This window comes from Stegostoma tigrinum, chromosome 1 (assembly GCF_030684315.1).
Source record: "Stegostoma tigrinum isolate sSteTig4 chromosome 1, sSteTig4.hap1, whole genome shotgun sequence".
In the NCBI taxonomy this organism is placed as follows: Eukaryota; Metazoa; Chordata; class Chondrichthyes; order Orectolobiformes; family Stegostomatidae; genus Stegostoma; species Stegostoma tigrinum.
In genome coordinates, this window is record NC_081354.1 from 180,286,954 (window position 1) to 180,304,242 (window position 17,289).

Sequence of the window (17,289 nt, forward strand, 5' to 3'; positions counted from 1 at the left end):
CTGCGAAAGGACAATTCGGAGTCCTTTTGAGATCCACAATAGGGTCAAGCAGTGTTGTGTTTTAACGCTGACACTCACTGACATGTTTTTCTCTGTGCTGCTAATGCCTGCATTCAGGGCATCTTGAGGGGGTTTTACACACATATCAGAGCTGGTCAGCCTTACCCACCTGAGACCCAAGACAAGATATGTGGCAACTATTTGCCAGGCAGTTACTGTCTGTTGCCACTTCATCTGCAGTGTTCCATACAAAGGAACACCTGAACAGTAAGTGGAGAGACTTGCTTCAATCTGTGCAGAGTTTGGTTTGACTGGCAAAATTAGGAAGTCAAACCTCATTGCCCGGGATGTTGTCATCAATCGGGATTGACAGCGTGACTCTGGAATTTGTTGATAGCGTCATTTCTTGCAGCTCTGCAATCATTAGCAATGTGTCACTTAATGTTAAAGCCAGCGTGTGTTTTCCTTTTTATTTACTCACGGCGTATGAGGGTAACTGGCTGGGTCTGAGTCTATTGCTCGTTCCTAGTTGCCCCCACCCACCTTGAGAAGATGGTGGTGAGCTGTGTTCTTGAACTGGTACAGTCCTCCTGCTGTAGGGTGGCCCACAATGCTTTTAGGAGGGAATTCCTGACTTCACAGAAACTGTAGCTGTAATGACCAAGCTGAGAGAGGTATGGAATGGCAGCAACTTAACTGAGAACACCAAACCACATGTTTATCAACCCCGCATTTCCTGTACTTCACTGCGGTGGTGACACCTGGGCAATGTTTGCGAGGTTGGGGCAAGGGGAAACAGTTTATACCTTTGCTGTCTCAGATGTAGCCATGGCATTTCTTGGCATGACAAGGTCACAGACTGGCAGACCCTGGAGCATGCTATAATTCCGTCAGCATATATGGATTGGCTCAGTTGCATTCATCTGTTAGATAATGGCAGTATATCCAAAGCCGTCAGTCTGGAGAACTGCCTGCTGGGTTATTGTATCTGCAAGTGGATTGTTAAGTCGACGGACATAGATGCAGATACTTGGGAGATGAGTATTTGGTGGCTGGCTGTTTAAAAGTGCCTTGGGAGAATGAAGGGGAGATCTTACAGAATCCCTATGGTGTCGAATCCATGCTGACCCTCCAAACAACATCCCAACCAGACCCACCCTCCCAACCTATCTCTGTAATCCTACATTTCCCATAGCCAATTCATCTAATCCACACATGCCTGGACACTATGACCAATTTAACAAGGCCAATCCTCCCTAACCTGCACATCTTTGGACTGTGGAGGAAATGGGAGCAAACCCACACAGACGCAGGAGAAATGTGCAAATTCCACACAGGTATCCACCCGAGGTTGGAATCAAACCTGGGTCCCTGGCACTGTGAGGCAGCAGAGCTATCCAATATAAAAGCCTACAAAATTCTAACAGACAAGGGAAATGCTGGAAGGCCGTTCTCAATCTCTGATGAGTCCAAAACCGAGAGCACAGTCTAAGGAAACAAGGTAGACTTTTCAGGACTGAGATGAGGAGAAATTTCTTCACCCAGAGAGTGGTAAGCCTGTCACAAATTCCTTGTCACAGGAACTGATTATGGCAAAAAACATTGAATGTTTTCAAGAAGGAATTTTGTATTGTTGTTATGCGTAAAGGCCTGTCTGAGGGGTGGCGTTACAAAAGCAGGAACAGGAGACTGAGTTGGATTTTTAGATTAGATTCCCTACAGTGTGGAAACAGGCCCTTTGGCCCAACAAGTCCACACCGCCCCTTGAAGCATCCCACCCAGATCCCTCCCCCTATAACCCACACACCTGTGAACACTATGGGCAATTTAGCATGGCCAATCCACCTAGCCTGCACATCTTTGGACTATGGGAGAAAACTGGAGCATCCGGAGGAAACCCATGCGGACACAGGGAGAATGTGCAAACTCCACACACACAGTTGCCCAAGGCGGGAATTGAACCCGGGTCCCTGGCGCTGTGAGGCTGCAGTGCTAACCACTGAGCCACCGTGCTGCCCCGGATGATGTAGTCATGATCATATTGAATGGTGGGGCAGGTTTGGAGGGCTATTCTGGCACCTATTTTCTATTTTTCAAAGAGGCAGTCAGAAATGAGAAGTCTGGCTAACTGAGAAGAGGTCTCAGAGAAAACAGAATCATTTAAAGATTCAACGAATCATTTGGCTCTTCAGCTCCGTGCTGGAATGGCCAGACCAGGCAATGTTTCACACAGAGTTAACCTTCACATTACAAGCCATCGTCACTGGAGACGGAATGCTGCCACTCGTGCTTGGAATGGGATGTGAACCTGGAATGTATTAACTCAGAAGGGACACTGCTGGTCACAACCCAGCTGACAGCTGCCAGCCCTATTTGCTTTGGAAACGCTCTGTAAAAGGTCTGAAAGTGCTTTCACCTTGGAGTTAGAGGTTGTGAGCTCGAGTCCCACTTTGGAGACTTTCTTTCGTATTTCTGGCCTTTTCCTAATGTGTTAAATGAAAGTTTGTGTTCACTGTTTCCACTTGACAGGCCGAAGTAACTGCCCAGTGATTAACTTCGCCTTGGCAAGATTGCTGTTCGCTGTTAGCTAGGGATTTTGAAGATGCCTAAGGTTCTTTGGCTTGCTCAGTAATTTTTCTCTGGCCTCAGTAGGTAACACTGCTTTTCATTGCACTGCAGCGTTTTTATAGATGGACGAGCCTGACATCTCAGTGCTGTGCTGCATTCTAAGGAGGTGACCTCTTTCATCTGAAACACTCGACCGAATCACTGTCGAATGTGTAAAATTTCACGCGGAGCCTTGAAAAACAGCAGTGGGGTACCTCCAGGCTTTGGCACCTGAGCCGACTGCTATCTCTCAATGAGAATAATAATGTAAAACTGTTTATGGGAGCTTTCTTTGCTCATGTTCACTGCCACGTTTCCTCCATTGCAATCATGAACACAAATCTGAATTGCTTCACTGGCCAAAACATGCTTTGTGACGTTCTCTAGCTGTAAAAGGCCATACATGAATGTGAGGACTTCCCTCATATCCAACAGGATAAATATTGGTTTCCAAAACTCTCTGGTGTGAGTGTTATGTGGAGAGGAAGCCTGAGGGTGGGTGAGCAGGAAAGGAACAGACACATGGAAACTGTATTTGTGCCAAGTCACAAAGTCTACAGTCATGCTCACCGATCGCTGGGCAACTATAATAGTTGCCATGGAAGCCTGGCCTAGAACGTGCCACCTTCTGGGCTGAACATGTTCCTAAAGGCAAAAGTCTATAAATCATTTCCTTTAAACAACCCGATCAAACATCTGTGTCTGGCACTCGAGGAGCATAACACATTGGGACAATTGTTTTATTTTCAAACTAAAACTTCAAATTTAACTCCCTCTACAACCCTTCAAGGAATAAAAATTAATAATTCATGGGATGTGCATTTCATTGGAAAAACCATTATTTACTGCCCATCCTAAATTTTCCTTCAGCTGATTGTGAGTTTCTTTTTTTTGAGGAACTTCAATCATGTCTTTCTACCCATGCCATCCTAGAGGGCGTGACAACATTTTAACTCAACCATAATTTAGGAATATAATTCCAAGTTAGGTGGTGGCATTCCCATGCCATTGCGAACTTTGCTGTTCTAACTCTGACAGGGCCATGTTTTTGGGAAGTGCTTTCAAAGAACCTTGGTGAGATCATAGAATCCCTACAGTGTGGAAACAGGCCCTTCGGGCCAATAAGTCCAAACCGACCCTCAGAATATCCCACCCAGACCCATCCCCAGACCTGATCTACACGTCCCTGAACACTAAGGGCAACTTAGCTTGGCCAAACCACCTGAGCCTCCATATCTTTGGACTGTGGGAGGAAACCGGAGCATCCGGAGGAAACCTACGCAGACACAGGGAGAATATGCAAACTCCACACAGACAGTTGACTGAGGCTGGAATCGAACCCGGGTCCCTGGTGCTGTGAGGCTGCAGTGCTAACCACTGAGCCACCGTGGAACACCCTTTTTCTCCGCCTCTCCTACTGCTCCTCTTCCCCCTCCCTCTCAGCCCTCTCACTGCCCCTGCCCCTCTCTCCCCCCTCCCCCTCGCTGTCCCCTTGCCCATCTTCACCCACACTGCCCCTGGTACACCCCTGGTAACTGGTACACACTACTGCCAAAGAGCAGCTTAGGTGGAGGAATGGAAAGTTGAAGGTGGTGCATGAGGCACCAGTCAAGTGGGCTGCTTTGTCCTGGATGACATCAAGCTTCTTCACTGTTTATTGAGTTGCTCCCATGCAGGCAAGTGGGAAATCTTTCCATCACACTCCTGGCCAGTGCCTTGTAGATGGTGCACAGGTTTTAGGGAGTCAGGAGAAAAGTACTTGCTGCAGAATTCCTAGACTCTAACCTACTCTGGTGGTGACAGTGTTTTTATGTGGTTCAGTTTCTGGTCAATGGTAATCCCCAGGATTTGGTTAGTGAGGGATTCAGTGATGGTAACACTATTCATCGTCAGGGTCAATTCTTAGATTCCCTCTTGTCGGGAATGGTCATTCCCTTGCACTTGAGCTGTTGGAGCTGCACTGATCCAGGAAACTGAGGGATATCCACCGCATTCTTGACTTGTACTTTGTGGATGCTGGACGGGTTTTGAAGAGTTTGGAGGTGAGTCACTTTCTGAAGAATTGCCCGTTTCTGGCTTGCTGTACAAGCTGTGGTATTTAGGTGCCTGGTCTAGTTATGTTTCTGAGCAATGATATGCAATTCTGAGAATGTTGATGAAGGATGGTTAATGCCTTCCACCATGCTGTGCTTTGGCACATATCCACATTATTTCTTGATTTATTGGCATCCCAAGTTCCAGAGGTGAGGCAAAAGTGGCTGCTCTTGACAACAAGGCCACATTTGATCAACTGTGGCCACAAGAAGTGCAAGGAGAACTGGGTGGGGGAGTGGCAAATTCTCCACGGGTTGGTGTGATACGTGGCACATAGGAAGATGTTTGTGTTTGTTGGAGGTCTGTTATCTCAGCTCCAGGACATACCCGGGTAGGTATTTTCTAATCAACTAAGGACACACTTCTGGATCGGATGGGACTTGAACCTGGGTCTCCTTGCTCAGAAGTGTGTTCCTCACAGGAGTGTCTTAGGCCCAACCATCTTCAGTCGTTTCATCAATGACCTTCCCTCTAATGGTAAGTCAGTAGTGGGAATATTTACAGATGATTGTGCAGAGTTCAGCACAATTCAGGAGTCCTCAGATACTGAAGTGGCCCATATTCAAATGCAGCAAGACCTGGGCCATAGCCAGGCTTGGGATGAGAAGTGACAAGTAACTAATCACAATTTATTTGAATGACTTGGATGCATGGATAGAAGGTACTATGGCACAAATTTGCACATGATACTCAAATAGATGAGAAAACAAGTTTCAACAAAGAAATAAGAAATTTACAAATGGGTACGATTACATGAATGGGCCAAAAGTTGGCAGATGAAGCTAAGTGTGAAGTTATCCATCTCAGTCAGAATAATTGAAAGGCAACTAATTATCTAAATAGAGAGAACCTTCAATGTGTTTTGGTGCAGAGTGTCCTCATGTATGAATTGCAGAAAACTCATATGCAGGTAATGAGGCAGGCAAATAGAATCTTAGCATTTATTGTTAAAGGAATAGTATATAAAAGTAGGGATGTATTACAGCAAAACATTAGTGAGACCATACTTGGAGTATCGCGTAGAATTTTGATCCCTTTACTTGAAGAGGTATGTAGTTCTATCAGAGGAAGCTTGCTATATTGACTCCAGAGATGATGGGTTTGTCTTATGAAGAGAGATTGAACAGTTTAGGCTTGTAACCTCTGTAGTTTAGAAGGAAGAGAGGAGATCCGGTTGTGGTATAGACGATGCTAAAGGGGATTGACAAAGTAAACGTAGAGAGAATATTTTCTTTCATGGGACAATCTAGAAGTAGAGGTCATAGTTTTAGGATATGGTGTGGCAGGTTTAAAGCTGAACTGAAAGGATTGTAAATTTGTGGAATTCAATATCCTAAAGTGCTGTGGATGCCAGGAAATTGAATAAAAATAAGGTGGAGATAGACTTGTAGTTAGTAATGGATTGAAGGGTTATGGAGAGTAGGCAGGAAAATGGAGTTGAGACTGAGATGAGATCACCACTAAATGGCAGAGCCAACTCTAGGGGCTGAATTGTCTACTCCTGCTCCTACTTCTTATGTTCGAACAATCACTCCTTGACATTCAATGGAGTTACCATCATTATCAATATAATTTGACCAGAAACTTCACTGGACTTGTGGCTGCAAAAACTGGTCAGAAACTGGGAATTCCATGGCACATAACTCACCTTCTGTATCCAAAATGCATGCCCACCAAGGCACAAATCAGGGGTGTGATAGAATATTCCCAACTTGCCTGAATGGGTGCATCTGCAAGACACACTCAAGAACTTTGACACTGTCCAAGATGAAGGAGCCCACTTGATTGGCACCACATCCACTCCTTCAACTGGGGATGTTCAGCAGCAGCAGTGTGTACCATTTACAAGATGCACTGCAGAAATTCACCAAGGTTCTTTAGATGGTACCTTCCAAGTCTACAGCCATTACCATCCAGAAGGACAAGGACAGCAGATACGAGGAAACACCACCACCCGCACGTTCCCCTCCAAGCCATTCATCATGCTTACATGGAAATATGTCACTGTTCCTTCAGTGCTGCAGGGTCAAAATCTTTGAACTCCCTGCCTCACAGCATTGTGGGTGCATCTACAGCATGTGGACTGCAGCAGTTCAAGAAGGCTTGCTGCTAGCTTCTCAAGAACAACTAAGGATGGACAATAAACTCTACCTCAGCCTGAGGTGCCCACATTTCTTGAATAAATAAAAAGCTATGCCTTATATTAGTGCTGGAAGCAGATTGGAAAATTGTCGACTTATGTTTTAACTAAATTTCATTGGTAAGATTTGGATTAATTCTCCATCTGATTTGTTCTATGTTAAGTGGGTATTTTAGCTGTCGCTCCAACCAAGCAGATATCTAGACCACTAGAGAGCAGCTAAGGTTCACCCAACTTCATGTGGGATTGAAATCAATCCTAGTGTAAGACAGATTTCCACTTTTATGGCCTTTAATTAACCCATTGATTTTATGACAATTCCACAGCTGAATTTGTATTCTTGAACAATCATTGTGAGATACGAGTTCGTGTCCTCTGCTTTAAAAGTTCACGGGGAGCATAAACTTAGACCTTTAGGCTGTTTCAGTGCCATAAATTACATTTAATTCTGTTTAATTATGTTTCAAGCCATTGGTTTGTGGGTGTCATAACCATATACTATTGTATTTATGAGTTTCTCTATATGTCTGAAAGGTAATCCATACTCATTCACCACGGCCTAGCATCAAGCAATTATTTATAGAGCAAAATATTGCAGATTGGCCGGGCAGATCTGACCCATGAACAGTACAGACTTACAGTACAGACTCAAAACTAGGGAATTAAAGAGAGAGAGAAAAAAAGCTCTAGGTAAAAGCTCCATAGGGCTTGGAGAGTTGGCTCTGGTGGCATACCAGAATGATATCTGGACTTCAGGGGTTAAGTAATGAGGAGGATGGTACAAATTAGGCTGGTTTAAGTGGTGATCTGATCGACGTCTTCAAGACATTAACAAGAAAGACAAAGTAAATAAACTATTTCCACTGGTTGGGAAGTCTAGAATGAGGGATCATAATTAGAGAATTAGGGCCAGAATGTGCTGAAGAGATGTTAGGAAGCACGTCTACATGTTCGAACTTGCTGAGGTTTGGAACTTTCTTCCACAAATGGCAATAAATGCTGGATCAGTTGTTAATTTTAAACCGAAGACATATTTTTATGAAGCTACGTTATTATGAGATATGGGCCAAAGGCAGGTACAGGGATATGGTCACAATCTCATTGAATGGCAGAATATGCTTGTGGGGCTGAATGGCCTACGCCTGTTCCAATGTTTAACCTCAGTGGTTACCACACTTCTGATGACGGGTGAGGTTGAGGAAGAGAGTAACCTCAATGTCACTCTGCATCTCAAACCAGCCATGCAACCAACTGAGCTAACCAAACTTCAAAATGCATGTGAAAGTTAATGTAGACACAGTCATTCAGATTCCCAGATCACTGAGGAGAGAGAGTCCAAAAATGTTAACTCAGCTTTTCTCTTTCCACAGATGCTACTTGACGTGCCAATTTTTCCCACTGCTTTTATTTTTATGTTTCAAATTTCCACTTCTCACAGTATTTTGCTCTTGTAAGAGTAGAATGTTGACATCTTAATATCTAATTGTATTTTCATGTGATTTCAGGTGTTTCTTATTGGCCTGATAGCAGACAGGAAATTCCAACACTTCAACGCTGTCCTTGAAGCTTATATCCGGCAGCACTTCAGCGCCACCTTGGCTTATAAGTATGTTTGACAGAAAAAAACATTGTGTTTTTGTTTTAGATTGACTAGAGTTTAAGCAGATCAGTCGAAAGTTGCTGACTTCAATTGCACTTGTGACCCCCGAGCGGACGTCAGCAAAAGAGAAACACTCTCTGAAAGGCTGGGCAGTCAGTTGTGGCGAGCTTAGATGAGAAAGAAAGACTGATGTTATGAAAGGTTGCCCACGAACCAGGCATGCATTGGATTGTCGTTTGACAAGAGAGGCCTACCAGTCTCTGTTGTCGACTCAAATTTCCAGTTATGTTGAGAAAATGCATCAAAGATGGGAAGAAGCTATTGTATTCAAGAAAGCCAAAGTTCCTTGATTCCAACTGCCTCACCCCTGCATCCAGTCTTGTTCTGAATGCAGCTCCATACCTACTCCTTATCTATGCTGCTCACCAGCGCATTCTAGGCATTTGACAACTTTTATAAAAAGAACTTCCTTCAGGTGTTTTTCTCACTGGCTTCACTCTACGATATCAGCTTCCACTACATCTCTTCTTATTGAAATTAAACTTGGAATTAACTTTCCTGAACCATTTGTTGTGCAATGAGCTGTTATAAACTGAAATGCACTGCCTGATATGTCAGGTTTGATCATAACTTTGAAAACAGGCTTGGATAAAAACAGTACTTGAGAATGAAAGATTGCCAGTGTACAGAGAATGAGTAGTGCTGTTGGGTGAATTGATAGCTGCTGCAAAAGCAGGCATTGATGTGATGGGCTGAATAGCCACCTTCTGTACTTCACAATTTCATAATTTATGTCACTCCATCGTTAGTTTTCTTTAAGCTTTCATAGGATGTCACTGTCAAGGCCATAGAGTGGCATCCTTGGCCAATTCTTAGAATCTTAAAATTAGATTTATTATCATATGTACTCGAGTAAGGACATAAGAAATAGGAGCAGGAGTAGGCCATCTGGCCCATCAAGCAAACTGCGCCATTCAATAAGATCATGGTTAATCTCTTTGTGGACTCAGCTCCAATTACCCACCCGCTCACCATAACCCTTATTTCCTTTTCTGTTCAAAAATCTATCTCTCTTCGTCTTAAATAACATTCAATGAGGTAGCCGCAACTGTTTCACTGGGCAGGGAATTCCACAGATTCACAACCCTTTGGGTGAAGAATTGCAATGAAAAGTTTACAAGTCTCCAGGTGCCATCTTAGGTACCAAGGTGCAGATTCTTAAATTCAAGTTCTTATGGAAAAGAAAATTAGAAAAGTAAAAAAAGCAGCTTTACAGATCATTGGAATAATTAGAAAAATAAAGAAATTAAAATGTCACAATAATAGAATCCAGAGGGTAGTTAGGTGTTAACTTCATTTCTGTGGTTTAGCAGTCACATGCAATGCACACTGTTAAGGGTGCTACAATTCCCTTCCTTCAAAGATATCTCTGAACGAAATGGGCTTTTTACGATAATTGACGCTAATGGCACAGTGACCTATAATGCATGAGGTCATCTGCGACACATGTTTTAAACATGACTCCAGGATGTTCCAAAATGCTCCACAACCAGAGAGGGAGTTAATCTTGCACTGTAGGAGAGTTTATTTTATACATCTCGCATGAACGTAGGGACATACAAATTAGGAAATTAGACCACGTGCTCTTCAAGCTCTGGTGAACCATTCAGTCCAATAATCCCACCTTCCCTTGATAAGTCTATACCCGCTGCTTATCAAGAATCTATCTATGTCTAACATTGAAGGGCTCTGCTTCAGTGCTCCCCATCTCAGTGTTAAATCATCTTTATCTTTAAACAGTGTCCCTCTGGTTTCATATCAATCTCCCACAGATAGCAAGGTTATAATTACTGTATAATTTGTTTTCACCGATATTGATTAAGGGATAATTAATGGTCAGGACATGACTGGGAGCTTTGTAGCTCAACTCCAAAAGACTCCCACTTGAGATGAGGGCCTCAATTTAATGTTTCATCTGGAAGTAGGTACATCAGACTGTGCAGATATCCCTCAGTACTGCACTGAGATGCCAGCCTTGCACTTAAGTCCTGGAGTGGGACGTGAACTATAACTTTGTGATTCAGAAATGAGAATTCGACCAACAGAGCCAAATATTCTAGTCGCTAGGAAAACAAGCAGCCATTCAGAAGATAATAACTTACAGCTTGGCTTGGCAGATGTCATTCCCGTTTGTCGATCAAATTTGAGTTGATTAGTTAAGCATGGAGTTGCTATTTGCTCTGAAGAAAGATTGGCAGCTAAAGCAAGCAGCTCCCTTTTGAGGGAGACCAGCCTTCCGCAAGACCTAGCCTCCATGTACGCCATGCAAATTGATGCAGGGTCAAGAAGATAAAAGAGTTAAACACGTGGCTCCAAGATTGCTGTGGGAGATATAGATTTGAATTCATGGGACATTAGCACCAGCAATAAGGAAGGACGGAGCTGTTCCGATGGGATGAGCTCCACCTGCATCATGCTGGGACCAGAGTCCTGGCCAAACAGGGCTGCGGGGGGCCGGTCCCCGCCGGTCCTTTTTAGAAAGGATTCTGAGGGATAAGATTTATGACCATCTGGAAGAGCATGGCTTGATCAAATACAGTCAACACGGCTTTGTGAGGGGTAGGTCATGCCTTACAAACCTTATCGAGTTTTTTGAGGATGTGACTAGTAAGGTTGATGAGGGTCAAGCTGTGGATGTGGTGTATATGGACTTCAGTAAGGCATTTGATAAGGTTCCCCATGGAAGGCTCATTCAGAAGGTCAGGAGGAATGGGATACAGGGGAACTTAGCTGCTTGGATACAGAATTGGCTGGCCAACAGAAGACAGCGAGTGGTAGTAGAAGGAAAATATTCTGCCTGGAAGTCAGTGGTGAGTGGGGTTCCACAGGGCTCTGTCCTTGGGCCTCTACTGTTTGTAATTTTTATTAATGACTTGGACGAGGGAATTGAAGGATGGGTCAGCAAGTTTGCAGACGACACAAAGGTCGGAGGTGTCGTTGACAGTGTAGAGGGCTGTTGTAGGCTGCAGCGGGACATTGACAGGATGCAGAGATGGGCTGAGAGGTGGCAGATGGAGTTCAACCTGGATAAATGCGAGGTGATGCATTTTGGAAGGTCGAATTTGAAAACTGAGTACAGGATTAAGGATAGGATTCTTGGCAGCGTGGAGGAACAGAGGGATCTTGGTGTGCAGATACATAGATCCCTTAAAATGGCCACCCAAGTGGACAGGGTTGTTAAGAAAGCATATGGTGTTTTGGCTTTCATTAACAGGGGGATTGAGTTTAAGAGTCATGAGATCTTGTTGCAGCTCTATAAAACTTTGGTTAGACCGCACTTGGAATACTGCGTCCAGTTCTGGGCGCCCTATTATAGGAAAGATGTGGATGCTTTGGAGAGGGTTCAGAGGAGGTTTACCAGGATGCTGCCTGGACTGGAGGGCTTATCTTATGAAGAGAGGTTGACTGAGCTCGGTCTCTTTTCATTGGAGAAAAGGAGGAGGAGAGGGGACCTAATTGAGGTATACAAGATAATGAGAGGCATAGATAGAGTCGATAGCCAGAGACTATTTCCCAGGGCAGAAATGGCTAGCACGAGGGGTCATAGTTTTAAGCTGGTTGGTGGAAAGTATAGAGGGGATGTCAGAGGCAGGTTCTTTACGCAGAGAGTTGTGAGAGCATGGAATGCGTTGCCAGCAGCAGTTGTGGAAGCAAGGTCATTGGGGTCATTTAAGAGACTGCTGGACATGCATATGGTCACAGAAATTTGAGGGTGCATCCATGAGGATCAATGGTCGGCACAACATTGTGGGCTGAAGGGCCTGTTCTGTGCTGTACTGTTCTATGTTCTATGTTCTAACCACATAACTAGGGCTGTGATTAGGGCTTTAAACCTAATAGTAAGTGGATGGGTTCAGTTCCATGGAAAGTTATGGAAAATGGCGTGTCGTATGAGAGTGTTTGAGAATCCGAAGTTTGGACTCAGTGGTGTTTTGGAAGGATGAGGGGGGAACTAATTGAAGCTTACAGAACACTGAGAGGCCTGGATAGAGTGGACGCCGAGAAGATATTTTCATTCGTACGAGAGACAAGGACCCAAGGGCACAGTCTTGGGGTGATGGGACAATCATTTGGAACTGATTCGAGAGGGAATTTCTTCAGCCAGAGGGTGGTGTATCTGTGGAGCACATTGCTGCAGAGGGCTGTGAATGCCAAGTCATTGTAGATATTTGAGGCAGAGATAGGTAGGTCATTGATTGGTGAGGGGATCAGGGGCTACGGGAAGAAGACTGGAGAATGGGTTTGAGAAACATATCAGCCATGATCGAATAGTGGAGCAGATTGGATGGACCGAATGGCCTAATTATACTCGTATGTGTTATGATCTTGTGGTCACTCAGGAAAAGAGGGGAGAGTAAAAGGAGTGGACAAATTAACCTATTATTCCATCCTGTTGAGCTATCTCTAATGTTGGAATTCCTTATTACAGGAAACTATTGTCTGTGCTAACAGACTACGTTGACATTGCAAGCCGTGGTTTGGAATGTGAGCCTCTGAAGCGAGCCTTCAAAGCATTAGAATACATCTTTAAGTTCACAGTCCGATCAAGATGCCTTTACTCACAGTGAGTTCCTCTCTATCACTTGGTCCTATCGTTGAACAATCTTCCAGTTTTACTGCTGAATCAGTTCTGAACATGAAATCTTTTGTTTTTGCCCAGTGCTGACCCGATGGACCGAAGGGTCTTTTTATGTGCTCCAGATCTCGATAACTCTGTGAATATGATTCTCTGATGCTGCTACTGCAAACTGTTGAAAATTCGGCACCTCTTTGGTTTGGCATCCATTAGACACTTAAGCTGACTGTCTTGTCATGAGGTTCTGTCCTGCATTTTGGTGGTGTAGTCTTGATGGGCTGAAGGCCCTCTTCTGTACTGCATGATTCTATGAATTTGGAATTTTCTGGAAGGGTTCAGTCCGAAATGACTAAACGTGGTTATTGAATTGGATTTGGTGTGATTCAGGTCAGTTGCCAGGCAATGCTTTCCTTTTGTTAGCAATGTTGACCTCGCGTGAGCTGAGCTCAGGCACTCTAACGCAAATCATGGAACCCTTGAGGTTTTTGTAAAGTCATTTGGCCCCTTGTGCTTCTGCTGACTCTTTGCAAAAGCGATCCAGTTAAGCCATTAATTTGCTCTTTCCATAGCCAACAATCATTCCTCCCTTCAAGTTTTCATCCAATTGTTTTATGAACTTTTTACAAAATGTGTTCAAGAACTCTGGGCATCAATGGCTAATCAGCATTGAGTGCACATCCCTAATTACCCAAAGGTCAAACGTCAGCCACATTGCTGAGGGTCTAGAGTCATATGTGGACCAGAACAAGTAAGATGGCAGATTTCCTTCCTCATAGAATCATAGAATCCCTACAGTGTGGAAACAGGCCTTTCGGCCCAACAAGTCTACACCAAACCTCAAAGCATACCATCCAGACCCATCTGTCTATAACCCACCTAATCTACACATCTCTGAACACTTGGGGCAATTTAGAGTGGCCAATCCACCGAGCATGCATATCTTTGGTCTGTGGAAGGAAACCGGAGCACCTAGAGGAAACCCACGCAGACACGCTGAGAATGTGCATATTCCGCACGGACAGCCGCCTGAGTATTCGCGGACCAAATGGGATTTTACAACAAGCAACAGTGGGTGCAAGCCACCACTGGGTATTTTTTAAGTATTATAGTTATACTGTATAGAGATTTCTCCACCTGCAATTGCAACAGTGTGGTAAGAACCACATAAAAGTTGGGAGTGATGTTGTTGTGGAGATGAATACAGTCACCAGTGTATCACAGCAACTCTTCTGCAGTTTTCAGAGTAATGCCAATGAGGGCGTTTTGCCCAGGAGAGTAGATATAGAGTGTAGTTTTCACATCCCATCTGAAAAACCACATCTCTGACACTGCAACACTTGATTTGCTTATTCATTCATAGGATATGGACATCATTGCCCTGAGCCAGCTTTCTTGATCACCCCTACTTGCCCTTGACTAGGTGCGTGGTAGGTTGCCTCCTTAAATGGCTGCAACCCTTATGTTGTAGGGACATCCACAGTGTTGTTAGGAAGGGAGTTCCAAGATTTTGACCCAGCGATAATGAAGGAATAGCAATATATTTCCAAGTCAGGATGGTGAGTGATGTGGCGGGGTACTTGAATTATAGAATCCCTACACTGTGGAAGCAGGCCGTTCAGCCCAACAAATCCACATCGCCCCTCTGAAAAGCATCCGACCCTGACCTATTCTGCTATCCTTGCATTTGCCATGTCTAACCCAAACATTCCTGGGCACTACGGGCAATTTAACATAGCCAATCCACCTAACCTGCACACCTCTTTGGACTGTGGGAGGAAACCGGTGCACCCAGAGGAAACTCACGCAGACACGGGGAGAATGTGCAGACTCCACACAGACAGTCCCCCAAGGCTAGAATTGAACCCAGGTCCCTGGCACTGTGAGGCAGCAGTGCTAACCACTGAGCCGCCATGCCACTTGAAGTGATAACGTTCCCATATGCCTGCTGCCCTTATTCTTCTAAGTGCGAGAGCCTGAGTCTTGGAAGATGCTGGAGAAAGAACCTTGGTGGTTGTCTCAAAGCGTCTTGTGGATATCACTCATTGCTGCCTATGTGTGCTGCTGGTGGAGGATGTGAATGCTGAAATTGTTGGCTGGGCAGTTGGTCAAGCAGACTGCTTTGTCCTGGATGGTATTGAGCTTCTTGAGTAATGTTGGATCTGCAGCCATCCAGGAAAGCAGGAAGTATTCCACCACACTCTTGACTTGTGTCTTGCAGATGTGGACAGGCTTTGGAAAGGCAGGAAATGAATTACTTGCTACAGAATTCCTAGCCTCTGAACCTGCTCTTGCCCAGTAATTATATGGTTGATCTACTTCAGAGTCCGGTCAATGGTTAGTGCCAGGACGTTTGTAGCAGGATGGGGTTATAGGTGTAGGGGGATGCTGGGCTTAGGTTGCAGAGGGATAGGAGAGCTAGGGTGACATCAGCAGTGGTAATGTCATTGACTGTCAAGGAGACACAATTACATTCAGAGATAATGGGAACTGCACTTTAGAGCTGGTCATTGCCTAACACCTGTGTGGTGCAAATGTTACTTGCTACTTATCAGTCCAAGCTTGGATGTTGTCCGTGTCCTGCTGCATGTGGACACTTCCCCAGCAATGCCTGCTGAGAAAGTCCTTAAAATAATTCTACAACAGCCAGTGTCCCATCATCAAGTCACCCTTTATTTAGATGTGGAGAGTCCTTGACACTGATCTAGCTTCCTTGGAGTTACCTCTCAGAGTGAACAGAACCTCTGACGCACCCCCAGCTACCTACTAACCTCATCCCACCTCCTTGACCTTTCCGTCTTCCCTGGACTGACCTATCCCCTCCCTACCTCCCCACCTATACTGTCTCCACCTATCTTCTTTACTCTCCATCTTCGGTCCGCCTCCCCCTCTCTCCCTATTTATTCCAGTTCCCTCTCCCCATCCCCCTCTCTGATGAAGGGTCTAGGCCCGAAACGTCAGTTTTTGTGCTCCTGAGATGCTGCTTGGCCTGCTGTGTTCATCCAGCCTCACATTTTATTATCTTAGAACCTCTGACACTCCTGTTTATAACTGTCAGCCAGAGCTCCTTGATTGGATCAGGTTAATATCTCCAATCAAGGAATTCACATTCTAGAAGGTCCACCTGGCTGATCGTGCTACAATAACTACACTGCACACATCTCTGGAGTAGGACTTGAACGTACTTAGTGAAGAGATGTTACCTGCTGAGCCACACTGTATAAGGATGACACAGTGGCTAGGTGAAGGTACTGCTAGTGTTGCTGAAGTTTGCATTGAGTGTGATGGCACATGATAACAGTGATAAAAGGTTGGTTTGGGAATTGGATTTGAAGACGTCCTGACTGGATTGAAAACGTACCCAACACAAGCGAGATAACAAGGTGTAGAGCTGGATGAACACAGCAGGCCAAGCAGCAACAGAGGAGCAGGAAGGCTGACGTTTTCAGCCCAGACCCTTCTTCGGAAAAAAAAACCCTTCTGAAGAAGGTCTAGGCCCAAAACATCAGCCTTCCTCCTCTGCTGATGCTGCTTGGCCTGCTGTGTTCATCCAGCTCTGCACCTTGTTATCTCAGATTCTCCAGCATCTGCAGTTCCTACTATCTCTCTCCAACACAATCAAGGCCAGTTTTAAGGAATTTAAAGGATGTCTTGAGGCTAGAAACATGCTTCACCAACTGTTGTCTTGTTTCAGGCTGTATGAAGGCAAAGAAAAGAAAGAGTTTGAAGAATCAGTGAAAACACTGTTTGAGAAATTTAATGCCCTGATGGAGTCAGACATGGAAGGCAATACTTTACTTATGCAGGTAAATACCTCTGTGATCAATCTTGCATGAAGGAGCAGGGTGAGAGTGTACAAACTTGTGCCAGCATTCAGTAAGATCCGGACTAATTGTCTACCTCAATACCATGTCCCCATTGTATCCCCATATATGCCTTGATTCCAACTAGTGTCCTGAAATGTAACACCTCAGTCTCAAGTAATTTTTATTGCTGAAACAATTGATTCTCCATCAAGCTTTCTCTTTATTCATTTACGGGCTGAGGGAGTCACTGGCTCGGCCAGCATTCATTGCCCATCCCTGCCGCCAGGGCGCAGTAATGAGCTAACCACATTGCTGTGGGTCTGGAGTCACATGCAGGCCAGGCTGCGTGAGGATGTCAGTTTCCTTTGCCAATGGAGATTCGTGAGCCAAAAGGGGTTTTCCTCACAAT

The 17,289-nt window shown here is 44.7% G+C and overlaps 1 protein-coding gene across 3 annotated transcripts in view; it reads left to right on the top strand.

The window, feature by feature from the left end:
• LOC125454992 (dedicator of cytokinesis protein 2-like) overlaps positions 1-17,289 on the top strand; it is a 1,138,509-nt gene that overhangs the window by 337,514 nt on the left and 783,706 nt on the right. For 2 of the 3 annotated variants that reach the window (XM_059650434.1, XM_059650430.1), the window contains exons 21-23: positions 8,347-8,447; positions 12,931-13,065; positions 16,769-16,880. In XM_059650434.1, coding sequence (XP_059506417.1) covers positions 8,347-8,447; positions 12,931-13,065; positions 16,769-16,880 — 348 coding nt within the window. The remainder of the gene's footprint in view (positions 1-8,346; positions 8,448-12,930; positions 13,066-16,768; positions 16,881-17,289) is intronic. The other variant, XM_059650433.1, reaches the window with a different exon arrangement.